At 40.0% G+C, this 13,839-nt stretch overlaps 1 protein-coding gene across 11 annotated transcripts in view; it reads left to right on the top strand.

The window, feature by feature from the left end:
• Positions 1-13,839, top strand: part of PRKG1 (protein kinase cGMP-dependent 1) — a 1,123,517-nt gene that overhangs the window by 815,106 nt on the left and 294,572 nt on the right. For all 11 annotated transcript variants that reach the window (XM_061635360.1, XM_061635359.1, XM_061635362.1 and 8 more), the window contains one exon: positions 4,418-4,481. In XM_061635360.1, coding sequence (XP_061491344.1) covers positions 4,418-4,481 — 64 coding nt within the window. The remainder of the gene's footprint in view (positions 1-4,417; positions 4,482-13,839) is intronic.

The raw sequence follows: 13,839 nt of genomic DNA, 5'->3' as shown, positions 1-13,839 counted from the left end.
AAGGAACTCAAGCATATTTTTATTCATGGTTCATGAATGAAATTCTAAGTTTATATATCCTTGTAAATATGTCTTTTTCCTTGAGCTTTTTTTAAAATTAAGCTCTCTGTCTCATTAGTATTAGACTGCCATCCATAAAAAATAAATATATGTTGTCACTTTTCAGACATTTAGAAGCATTTGGGGCCTATGTGTACTGTCAGTAATCCTTGTTAAAAGCTTCTTGTTTACTCCACTATTAATTCTGTAACTCTGGGACATCGTTTATGTTGAACTTGTGCTTTGTCAACATTTCTAATTTGCCTAATTATCTGCTCTGTTGCTGAAATAATGCTTCAGGCATTCCCCCTACTTATGTGTGAACTTAATTTGCTCCATACCCCATACTCCCAATAATAGGATTGTATAGTTCATTGACATAAAGTTCATCAGATATGTCACAGATAGTGGAATAGATTTAATCAAGTGCAGCACTAGCATGTATAGACATCTTTTCTCTGTGGGCATCCTCTTTGGTAGTTCTGTCTTTATCCATTATGAGCAGTATGAAATATCATTCTGTTTTCTGCCTGCAGTACAGTTAATCTGCTGAGTTAGCTTTCGTTTATTATGTCTTTAATCTGTGATTCAGAGCACGACAGAGGGCAATTTACATAGCAAATGTTATTGTGCTGGTTCATTTTCCTTTAGAGTGACAGTGTGGAATGAAGCTGATATGAATATGTTGTCTACAAAGAGATCTGGACATTACCAGATTCTTACTTTATGTCTTTTCCCTTGCCTATTATGGTTTGGGAATATAGCAGACTTGTGCAATATTGCTGGAGATTCTTTCCTAATAACGTTTTTTCCCATTACTGAAAATACCTTACATTTGCACTGACTGATGTAAATACAGTAGGGCCCACTCATATGTCGGGTTCTGTTCCAGACCGCCGCTGTAAAGCAAAATCCGCTGTAAAGCAGAACGCATTGACTAACATTGACAACAGTGGCACCCGATGCCTGAAAAACGCTGTAAAACTGGAACAAGCACCGTAGGAGCGGGGTCTTTCTGCAATTGACAACTGCTGTATGAGTGGAACACTGTAAAGCGGAGTGCCACAAAGCGGGGCCCTACTGTATTGGCTTGTTTTCTTTAAAAAAACTATTTATTTTAAGATTTTTCAACTGTTACTCATTAAATAAATTCTAGGATATTTTATTGAAGGTTTTACACTGTCTTAAATTAATAGAGATCTGATTTAGCATTTTTATCTGACTTACCCCCCCTTTTTGTTTACCACATTTCATGTTATTCTTGTGTACTATATAAATATAGGAATTTTTTTTCAATGACCCAGACTAGTTGAACTGAAATATGTCTGAAATATGTGATTAGAAGTTAGAAATAATACAACCATGGTGTGGTTTGAATTTTATATTCTAAAAAATTCAAGCCAATGAGAAATTTCCATTCCACATCACTAGCTATTGTAGTTTGGCTATCTGACAATCTCGTGTCACTGGGATAGTCTGGCCATGGTGATCCATGCTCTGGTAACCTGTCAACTGGATTACTGAAATGAATTATATATGGGGCTGCCCTTGAAGATGACTTAGAATCTTTAACTGGTGCAGAATGCAGCCACCAGGATTTTGGCTGGTACAGCCAGACTTATATATATATGATTCCAGGGGTTTGTTGTGGTCAGTGTTGTTTCTAGAGATCTTCTTTGAGTACTTATCTGCTGATGGGCCCAATTCAAGGTATGGGTAATTACCTATAAAGCCCTAAATGGGTTGGAACCTAAATACCTGAAGGAATGCCTCTTTCCATATCATCCTGCCCATGCATTAAGATCATCTGTTGAGGCCGAGATACCTTTATCAAAGGAACAATATGTGACAACAAAGGAAAGTGCCTTTTTGGTAATGCCCATCCCCCTTCTATGGAATGCTCTACCTTGAGAGGCTTGCCAGGTGCTCAAATTGCAATCTTTTCAATTCTGCTACTGTGTGGCAGGAGATTCCATAGTCTTGTACAAAGAAGTACTTTTGTCTGTTCTGAATCTCCCATCATTCAGCTTCATTGGATGACTTTGGGTTCTAGTATTATGAGGGCATGAGAAAAAAGTCTACCCTCTTTTTCCACACCATGCCCTGTTTTATAAATCTCTATCATGTCTCCCCTTACTTTTTTAAAAACTAAAAAACTCCAAACACTGCAAACTTTTCTCATAGAGGAATTGCTTCAGCCTCCTGATTATTTGGGTTACCACTTTTGTCCCTTTTCCAACTCTACAGTAGCCTTTTTGAAATGTAATGACCAAAACCAAACCCAGCATTCCAAGTATAGTTGTATCACAGAGTTGTACTACAGCACTGCATGTAGCGATCGTCATTTTGCTGCCAGTTAGATTTTCTCTCTGTCAAACTTCCTTCTGGTACCTCTTCATCGAAGATCAATATTCGCTACTTGCGATAAATACCGATTAGTTTTTCTGCAAAAATATCATTTTTTCATAGATTTTTTAAAAATATCCATATTTATTTATTTAATTAATTTGTATCCTGCCCTTCCTCCCCAGCAGGAGCCCAGGGCGGCAAACAAAGCACTAAAACACTTCAAAACATCATAAAAACAGAACTTAAAATACATTAAAATGAAACAGCATTAAAAACTTTTTTAAAAAATATACAACCTTAAAAATGGTTAAAAACATTATTAAAAACATATTAAACAATTCTGACACAGATGCAGACTGGGATAGGTCTCAACTTAAAAGGCTTGTTGAAAGAGGAAAGTCTTCAAAAGGCGCCGAAAAGATAGCAGAGATGGCACGTGCCTAATATTCAAAGGGAGGGAATTCCACAGGGTAGGTGCCGCTACACTAAAGGTCCGTTTCCTATATTGTGGAGAACGAACCTCCTGATAAGATGGTATCTGCATATTATTATTATTAATAAAAATATTGATATTTTGAGGGAAATATCAATATCAATACTTTGAAGAAATACTTCAGCCACGTAAAACCACTCAAAGAGAACCCAATCCACGAGGACAAAAAAAAGGGAATAAATAGCAATCTGGTGTCATACTTGAATTTTGCAAAATTCGAGCACATCTCTAATTACAAGATTGGGCAGTTTAATTTTCAGTCCCTTTCCTGGACAAGGAGAAAACTCAACATGGAAAAGAAGTTCCTTACATGGCATGTAGTTCCACCTTGAGAAGCAAACTATTATTTTGTTATAATTTTTTATGGTGCTTTGCAAAAAAACCCCCAATAACTGTGTTATTTTCTACCATTATCCTTCACTTAATGAAAAAACAGGAAAGAAAATTTTGGTGAAATTCTCATGAGTAGGTATGGGATTTTTGTTGCATTTACCTTACTTTCAAGCTGGCCAAGGAATTTTGTGAGTGTCCTCCTTTTATTCTACAAGTCATCTCTCTGGTGACCTACATTGTTTAGCTTACCCAGGTGCCCATGCTTCCTGAAAACACAATGATGTGTTCAGCTGGGCATCCTTGTAATTTCAGGGAGGCTGTCTACTGGGGCAGACAGCTGTTTGTTTTTGTTTTAAGTGAAATCATTTTACTTTTAAATAAATGAATGCAGAAATATGTTTATAGATAAAAGGCAGGCCCTTCCCTTAAAAACAAAACCAGCAGTTGCACCCATCTCAGATATTTCATAGTTAGTTTTCCTGCCTTCCTGTGCTTCTGTTAAAGCCCAGGGGAAGACATCATGAGGTAACTCTTCCTTTTTTCAGTTCAGGAAGTGTGGGCAGCCAGGGAAGTTCAGAGAACTCAAGAAATGTTTTATTGGAAAGAAAACACACTCACTACCCCCTACATTTTGCAATGATAATGTAAGCTCTACCTTGCACTATCCAGAATTCTAAAGAAATTCTAAAGTGCCCTGTGAATGAGCAGAAAACTGGAAGCCTCTTTTGTGAAGAAAGAAAATGTTCAAGAAATTAGAGGAAAAGCTTTGGCATAGCACTAGCTTTCTGTTCTGTATCCTTACATACAACTGTATTGCCAGGAAATCTGGGAATAACCTAATCATTTAAAAACATGATGCCCATTAATATCACGGTCCATCTCCTTTTCCAAAACACAGACATTTCACATAGGTATATTCATGTGCACAGTTTGAAAGGAGACATAAAATTTATGTTCTGCCTACTACTGCTTCTACTACTAACACTGTGTCAGTTTTTACTGTCAGTATGTTCTAAACACCTTTATGCTTGTTAGATATAAAATTGGCAATCGATTTGAAAAACTATTGCACATGTGTTAACCCTTAGGGACTTTGAAAAGTTACAAGTTACGTTCTTATTGTAGAATCTTTATTGAGTGGTTAAGAGTCTCTGGATGTAATTGCATCTACACTCATACATTGTTTCTTGTTTTATATTACAGTGTTCCAACATTCCAGAGCCTTCCTGAAGAGATACTTAGTAAGCTTGCTGATGTCCTTGAAGAGGTATTTAAGTTTAATTTTTATAGAGAGTATGAGGATCTAAGTAGGACATCTTTTGTTGCAAAGATATTTCAACCGTGCCAGCCACTTACAGAGTTTTATCCACTTCTGCTGAAGTAGAATATCTTCTTCTGGGTAGTGGTATTTACAGTACAATTGATGGTCTTTGAAAAAAAACATTAGGAGAAAAGATCAAGTGGCATATGTCACACATTCTACTTTAGCAGGGATCCTATTTCTAGGGAAGTACAAAATTGACATTTTTCTGGAGGCTTATTCACATCGCCTTTGTAGACTAAACATTGTAAGGATGGTGGCAAAAAGACTATTATCTAATGAAATCACACTTTTAAAGTTAAGAAAAAACTTAAATATTTTATTTGGCACATTTAATGTATTGGATGTGAATTAGCAAAGCACCAGACAATAATCTCAATCCAAGAATTGATTTTGGCATTCACTTAATAATGGTGGTGAGTGTTGTAATGGGGCTGTGGTTGAAATTGTGAACTCAGGAATGTCCCCCAGATCATTATAAGTCACTAAAGTCCACAGTCAGCTCAGAACCACTGAGATGTACCCTCCGATGGGGTCGGGAAATGGCATCAGACCTCATGGTGACAGTTATAAAGCATCCATGCCAGGAAATGTGGGACACATAGGTTTTAATTCCTTTTGGCTCAATAGAATGATCCAGAAAGAATTGATTCTACACTTCCCAGGCATTCTGGTAACATCAGAAACTCAGGGGGCCTTAAAGATGACGCCTCTGCCATCACCAGCCCTCTTCACTGTCAGTTTCCAATTGCCCATCTTACCAGGGAAGGAGGAGAACAGCAATTGTGGAGGGCTAGTAACAGCTTTTCTGGACTCAGGAGACCTCAGAAAGATCAAGCCAATTATGAACCCAGCTCCAAGGAAATCAGCTATCCATGATTCTTCTTGAAATTAATACATGTTTCGCTGGCTGTAATGGAGTCAGTGCCTTGTTTTTCTCCATCACTCTTGTGGCCTTATGCTTTCCATCTTCTCTGCAGATCTGCCCCATCACACTTATTCAATGGAATTGTGATGAGCTAGGCTTCATATAATCCCATGCAATTAAGGTATACTAATGCCAGAATTTTGATGAAACATTTTTAATGATTCTCAAGTCCTAGGGGATGTGGGAAATCTTGTATTTGCTCATTCAAAATGTATTAAATGCATGTTGATTTCACATCAAGTAACTTGTGTTATTTGTAATTTACTTCCTAATTACTACTTTCGCACCTGCAAAATTGCATACTAGCAAGTCCTGTAGGAACAATTAATGCCCATTAATATGTCATCTTGCGTGTGTTAATTATATGACGTCTATACATGCAAACTGTGTTCTGTTTTTACGATTATGGATTTTCACATGTACTTGATCTATACAAGCTCATAATAAAGAATGAGAGAAAATAATATGTGTTCCTTGAGCACCGATTTGCTACTTAAATGTTCACGAGGTAGTTTTAACATTTTAAAAGAAGTTCCTTTTAGGTCTGACCTTCATTAATATTTATCTGTTGTCTTTTTCTGCTTTTATCTAGCTGCTCGATTCTAGCACATGGACAAACCAGCCATTAATCTTGAATGAAAGTAATATGCAAGGAAAAATACCTATAAATATATAATATGTATAATATATAAATAAACTGTTTTAAAACTTAAGGTATATGGGGAATGTGGTGAACTTGCAGAACCTACACAATAAATCGTGTGGGTTGACTTCTAAACAACAGGTAGCTGTAAGCATGAAGTAATTCTATGTCAACTTTAAATGGAAAAGTCAATAAAATACTTTCTGTAACCTACATAACCTTCAAAATACAGTAGATTCATACATGAGGCACAGCAATCTAAAAGTGATAACTACTGGCCATATAAGTAAACCATGCCAGGCCTATATTAAAGGTTAAAAGAAACTGATGTTGAAGGCCACACCCCCCTTTTCAAGTGTCTGATGTTATTACAATGGGCATTTTTCCTCCCTACTCTAAAGCATTGGCTGCTATTAGTGGGAAGAGGGAAATACATATCTTAATAATACCAGAATATGTATAAGGCTGAACTAAATATTATTTAGTGAAAGAGCCCCATGTTCTTTGTAATGTATGATTCCATCCTAGTCTGGCATCCTAATCTTAAACACATTAGCCATAATTATCCATACGGCTTCTTGCATGAGATGTATGCAAGTTTCGGACTCCTCCCCTCTAGGGATGAAAAACATTTTAAAAATCTTGATGAATCTAATTCACTCAGATTTTTTCTAATTTCCCTTTTACTCTAATTTGACACAATCCCCCTCCTGCTTGTGTTACAATATGAACTGCAATTATGGGTTCCATATTATCTTCATGTAATGTATGCAATATATACAGAAAAAAGAAACTGCTAAAATGGTCAGACCAGTTTCTACTTCCTTTCCAAAGTACATAGCCCTAGCAAAATCTGTGAAGTATCACTTTGCATAAGTGAAGAGTTAGCTGAGTGGGGACTATATTGCCATAGGAACTAATGGGTGGATGGGGAGTGGAAAGGGGCATGCACCTCAACACCTTCTCTTGTAGGCATGTCCAGTTGCACTCTCCTCCCTCTCAGCCCAGATCTGTCCAACTCACTGCATTTTGGATGTCAAAGGTTGGTTTTGGATCTTCAGATTAAATAAGAGAGCAGAGCAGATTAGTTTAAATGCCAACGTTTTGATTCAGATTCAGACCCCAAACCTCTAAAGTGCTTTAGAGAAAAACTTGCTCTTTTCTGAATTGTGTGCACACCCCTACTATATAAGCATGGATGAATTTATAATGGTGCAAATGGTGCAATTGCACAAGTGCCCATGTCAGCAAAGGGGCCCTATTCTTAACTTTCATTTTTTTAAAAGTAAACCTTTAACTCTCTTTGAAGAAAATAAACAAAATGTGTAGGCATTCTTCTAAGCTGTTTCGTGAGACAAACTAGCCTGGCTGCTCCCATCTTTTCTGCTTTTAGCCAATGAGTGAGGTCAGAACTGTGATTGATGAATGAGTTGTTTGGACACCGTGCTGTAAGAATCCCTGGAGTCCTAAAGAGCTGCTATTTCCTTTTCATGCACTTTTCTTTCCTGCTTCAGTTTCCCTTTCTAGCCCTTGGATTCTCTCTAGTTCCTAAAGACCTATTAGACTTCCCCTTTGCTCTTCTTCTTCTGTTGGTTTCATCTAAGATAAGGTATTCTCTGCCAGGTCCGTGCCAGTGGGAGGCCAGGTTGGGCAGTGGCTGAGGACCATTCTGGCTGAGAGGGTCCCTGCTGCTGGGGCTGGGCAGGTATGCCTCCTGCTCCATGATCTACACTAGCATTGGGTTGTAGAGAGTGTACCTCATGCCCTGATGCGGGTGCAGATCATGAAGTGGGAGCCACCTTGGCTATACCACTTCCCATATTGCTGCTGTGCTGCATCAGCACACTGTGTGCACATGCTTGCCATCACCACACCCAAGATGGCAATGGGGCATTAACACACACACCCGCTGCCATCTAGGTTGATGGCAGGCATGCACACACAACGGGCAAACATACTGATATGGCAAGGCCTATTTAAGACCCCCATGGGGGCAGCAGTGGTATTGCTGCCACGTCACCGCCACCTGGAGTCCAAGGGCCTGCTGTAGTCTGGTGCCAGCCGTGCTCTCTACAAATTATTTTCTGACCATGCTATGCAATAAGTCGCTGAACACCAGGCAGTCATTAAGAATTCACTGTATTGCTAACTTGCAATGCAGTGGCCTACATGTCTATTCTGAAGTAAGTCTCTTTAGGTTTAATGGGGTTTACTCCCAGGTAAGTGGTGACACAGATTGCAGCCTTGGTTTTCTTGTGAGGAAGGAGCAGAAGGTTTGTGGTGAGGAGGTTCAAAACAAACAGATGTTAAACTACAGACAGCGCCTGTCAGCTTCAGGACTGGGGGCTGGGCAGTAACGAAGCAGCCGGCAGTTAGCTGGGCAATAAATCAGTCAAGGCCAGGCAGATAATGGAGGCCGGCTGGCAGAAGGAAGGCTTGACAAACTAATCAGTAGCAGTGTCCAAGAGCGTTGTCCAGGTAGGGAAGCAGAGTTCAGAAAGCCAGGGGTCCAGTCCGAAGGTCTAGAGGCTAGCAATGGCGTTACACGCGAGGGGTCACAACCGACGTTGTAGTCAGCAGTCTGCTGCAGCCATGAACTGCCTTTTATAACAGACTCCCTAAGCCAGGTGCCCATGATTAGTCTCCCAGTTGCTCAGAGCTGCTTGTTCTTAAACGACCCGACCTCTTCTTTGTTGCTGTGCTACTCGCTGGCATCTCCTTTCTGCAGGGGGGAGGGGAGCCTCCTGTTCATACCCAGAGTCCGATTGAGGGGCTTCAGCCAGGTCCTGGACATTCTCCAGCTGGGGAAGAGCCAGAGTTATGTCCTCAGGGGTTCCACTAGTTCCTTCTCCTGGGTCTGCCAACTCTGCCTCTGCCTCTTCCTCCGAGTCCTCTGAAGGGGCCATGACAGCGCCCTACATTAACATTATTTTAATAAAAATGGTATAAAATCAACAATACAAGTAGAATCATAGAATAGTAGAGTTGGAAGGGGCCTATAAGGCCAACGAGTCCAACCCCCTGCTCAATGCAGGAATCCAAATCAAAGCATTCCCGACACATGGTTGTCCAGCTGCCTCTTGAATGCCTCCGGTGTCGGAGTGCCCACTACCTCTCTAGGTAATTGGTTCCATTGTCATATGGCTCTGACAGTTAGGAAGTTTTTCCTGATGTCCAGTCGAAATCTGGCTTCTTGCAGCTTGAGCCCATTATTCCGTGTCCTGCACTCTGGGACGATCGAGAAGAGATCCCGGCCCTCCTCTGTGTGACAACCTTTCATGTACTTGAAGAGTGCTATCATATCTCCCCTCAGTCTTCTCTTGTCCAGGCTAAACATGCCCAGTTCTTTCAGTCTCTCCTCATAGGGCTTTGTTTCCAGTCCCCTGATCATCTTTGTTGCCCTCCTCTGAACCCATTCCAGTTTGTCTGCATACTTCTTGAAGTGCGGAGACCAGAACTGGACCCAGTATTCAAGATGAGGCCTAACCAGTGCTGAATAGAGGAGAACTAGTACTTCACACGATTTGGAAGTTATACTTCTGTTAATGCAGCCTAATATAGCATTTGCCTTTTTTGCAGCCACATCACACTGTTGGCTCATATTCAGCTTGTGAATAACGACAATTCCAAGATCTTTCTCACATGTTGTACTGCTGAGCCAAGTATCCCCCATTTTATAACTGTGCATTTGGTTTCTTTTTCCTAAGTGTATAACTTTGCATTTATCCCTGTTGAATTTCATTCTGTTGTTTTCAGCCCAATGCTCCAGCCTATCAAGATCCCTTTGAATTTTGATTCTGTCTTCCATGGTACTAGCTATGCCCCCCAACTTTGTATCATCTGCAAATTTGATAACCATGCTTTGTACCTCCTCATCTAACTCGTTAATAAAAATGTTAAAGAGCACTGGGCCCAGGACCAAGCCCTGTGGTACCCCACTCGTTATTTCCACCCAGTTTGAGAAGGAACCATTGATAAGCACCCATTGAGTATGATTCTGGAGCCAACTGTGGATCCAACGGATAGTTGTTCCATCCAGCCCACATTTAGCTAGCTTGCTAATCAGAATATCATGGGGCACATTGTCAAAAGCTTTGCTGAAGTCGAGATATATTATGTCCACAGCATTCCCACAGTCTACAAGGGAAGTTACCCGATCAAAAAATGAGATGAGATTAGTTTGACAGGATTTGTTCTTCATAAATCCATGTTGGCTCCTAGTAATCACTGCATTGCTTTCAAGGTGCTTACAGATTGACTGCTTTATAATCTGCTCCAGAGTTTTTCCAGGGATTGATGTTAGGCTGACTGGTCTCCTCCTGGTTCCTCCTTCTTGCCCTTTTGGAAGATAGGGACAACATTAGCTCTCCTCCAGTCATCCAGCACTGCACCAGTCCTCCATGATTTTGCAAAGATAATAGAGAGCAGTTCTGAGAGTTCTTCAGCCAGTTCCTTCAATACTCTAGGGTGCAGTTTATCGGGCCCTGGACATTTGAACTCGTTCAAAGTGATTAGGTATTCTTTGACCATTTGTCTATCAATCTCAATCTCCAATCCTGCCCTTTCTACTTCATGTTTCCCGAGAGGGTCATAGAGCCTTTTTTGGGAAAAGACTGCGCCAAAGTAGGTATTGAGCACTTCTGCCTTTTCTTTGTCATCTGTTATCATTTTGCCATTCTCATTGAGTAGCTGTGCCACCATTTCTTTTCTCTGTCTTTTACTATGGACATACCTGATGTCATGAACCTGTAATGGTCATGAGTTATAAAAAATCTAATAACAATACTTTGGCTCCAGTAAGGGACTCTGGGAGACGGTTACAGTTAGAAAAAGACAAACCTTTGCCAATTTGCAAATTTGAGTTTCACTTCCCAGCTGAAGATCGTTAGAGAAGCCTTAACAAGCTGCACCTGTTTATCTTTGCTGATTAGCAAGTGCCTGGTACCCAAGGTCATCTTTGGCCTGTACAGTTGGAAAAACACAGTTGGGAGGGGGGCCTGAAGGCGCGAAAATGTGAGAAACATCGAGAAGAAAGTTACATCAGCCAAATCCTGATTGGTCAATTACTTTTGGACCGTTAGGATCCTTTTCCCTTAAGTATAGGGCTAGAGACCCATAGCCTTTGTTCTCTGTTCTCTGCCTATGCTGACTGGCACCAGAGTTCCAAACCTTTCTGCCTTATGGTTCCAGGGGTTGCTTATGGGAAGGCAACCTATGTCTGGTTCCATTGCTTTATGTTGAACATCCATCTCTCTTAGGAGAGGTGCCACGCAACCAACTACCTCGTGAGTAAGTAGTTAGGTGAGTTAGTTTGTTATTTTCTTGTTGTGTGTATGAATTCTCTTGTAAGAACCTAAACCCCTGTTGGGTGAATGGTCTTAAAGGATTACTTGCTGCTATATGATATGTGCACTTATATTTCTTAATAAAGCTACTTCTATTTAACCTGGTGTGTTCATTTGAGAGAAGGGGTGGTTCTGGATTCAGTACCCTGACCCATCTCAGTCACTAACTACCAAAGAGGGTTAAGAAGTTAAAGGCTTGGATTTTAAGTGTTAAACCAGAGGTGCCTGGCAAGGAGTGTAACTGTGACTCTTGCCTTTTAGGACCTTGGTTTTATATATCTTCTGGGCTCAGAGATCCCCTGGCTCTGAGTGGACCAGTATACAGGGGTGGTGGCAGCCTACCTTCTACCTTGCAGGGTTGTTGTGAGCGTACACAGCCTTGGCAAGGGTGAAGTAATAGCTTTTTGGTTCCAGTCTCATTTCCCTAAGGGTGGGGGTCTGAGTCTGATGCATGAACCCGGTACCTTGAGGGTCTGGGGGTTATGACACCTGAAGAAAGCTTTTTTGTTGCTTTTAGCATCTCTCGTTAACCTCAGCTCATTCTCAGCTTTAGCCTTCATGACACCATCCCATTTTATTAATAAAATTAAAATAAAAAGATAGCTTAGGCTATAACATTTAAAAATCCTGTTGCTGTTGCCTACGATACAAGCACTTTTGCAGCCATTTTATGCCTCCATCTGTATCTTCACAACAGTCATGGGAGATGGGTTAGGCTGAGAGTTGGTGACTGACCCAATTTAGGAAGTTAGGAAGTGAGCAAAAACAATGAGAAGTTAGTTTAAAATATGAAACTGCACATACACAAAGTATTTTTGTTGTCTATGAATGCTTCTGTAATAATAATAAATATGTAAAGCTTTAAGATACCTTGAGACATATTTTCTGGTACCTTATTTCATCCATTCTGTTTTAGGGGAAAGGGGGCCCTTTTTTGGAGAACAGTACCAGGGCCCCCAACTACTTTAATCTGGCCTCATGTATTTGTATATAAAATTACACTGTTACTCATGCTGTTCATGTGTTCATGAGTGCAGCTTTAGTTTTTCAATCTTACATAATATGTCCATAAGATTTTCCAGATTTCTGTTTTGTTTTTATTTACAGATAGCATTCCACATGCCTGATGCCTGTAATGTTTCATCAACATCAAAAGTATTTAAATTATGTATCAAAGTAACTGCATTTTATCTAGGTTGGTAGTTTTACAAAACCTGAATGAGAATAGCTGACAGGCACTGTTTGAGGTAGGGAATAATCTCTCCTTTCTTCATAGCACAATTTAATATCATCTTTCTCCTTATGAAACTCTGTGAATAATCTAGCATGGCTGCACTGCAGCTCCCTTGCAAACTGTTAGCTAATATCCAGCAGCAAAAAACAGTTATTTTAAATTACCCGTTATGATATCCGGATGTGCAAATTCTATTGCCAGGATGACGGGGAAATTTTTGTAATGAGAGCACATCTTTAAAATTGAACAGCGGATGAAGATGTGAATGATCAAAGCACTGAGTAATGATCCTATGATGTGCTTGTTCTCAATGAGAGAGATCTTTCCATTGACTTGCATGGGAAAGAGGTGGTGGTGGGGAAAAACCAGCAGAGATCCAGGTGAAAAACTTATACAGTTGTTAATATTTACTTATTTTTAATATTTCCTGGGATTCAAACAACAATTTTGGCACTCAGCAAGAGGTACATGCATAGATATGGTGCTTGAGTATGATATCTGTAAACATTGTTGTATACCACTTTGATATTTTATACAAATGGCCAGTTTATAATATTTTTATAAGTAAAGTAAGCAATTAAAGGCCATGGCCGAAATCATACACACAAGTATCTGTGAGTCCTATGTACAGATATGTGAGTCCTAAATAATTTGAGGTAGCAATGGAAAAAATAGTTTCCCCTCTGCTTTCAAATAAATTCTAGACATTTCAGTTTAACTGGCTTTTGGATCACGCTGTTAGCGTGACACTTTTATTTGTCTGTTCTGTTTCAGTAGACTCAGGCATTTGTCACTTAAAGTACTCTTGAGATGGGGAGGATTGAATTGTTCAGTGCACCAAAAACTGCTTTGTATTCAACTCTGTGTTAATAATGAGAGTGGAGAGACTGACAGAATTGAATAACATACCTTATAAAAAGAAACATTTATTTAATTTATGTTATAGTGTGGCATAGAAACTAAGGGAGAGTAATGGAGTTGTCTTTCGGCCCCCTGGCAGTTGTGCTGTGGGGTGCCGCAGGGTACCATCTTGTCCCCTATGCTGTGTAACATCTATATGCAGCCCTTGGGAGCAGTCATCAGGAGCTTTGGAGCGAGGTGTCAGCAGTATGCTGACGATACCCAGCTCTATTTCTCTGTAACATCTGAATCAG

This window comes from Rhineura floridana, chromosome 7 (assembly GCF_030035675.1).
Source record: "Rhineura floridana isolate rRhiFlo1 chromosome 7, rRhiFlo1.hap2, whole genome shotgun sequence".
In the NCBI taxonomy this organism is placed as follows: domain Eukaryota; kingdom Metazoa; phylum Chordata; class Lepidosauria; order Squamata; family Rhineuridae; genus Rhineura; species Rhineura floridana.
This window is presented reverse-complemented; position numbering and strand designations above follow the sequence as displayed.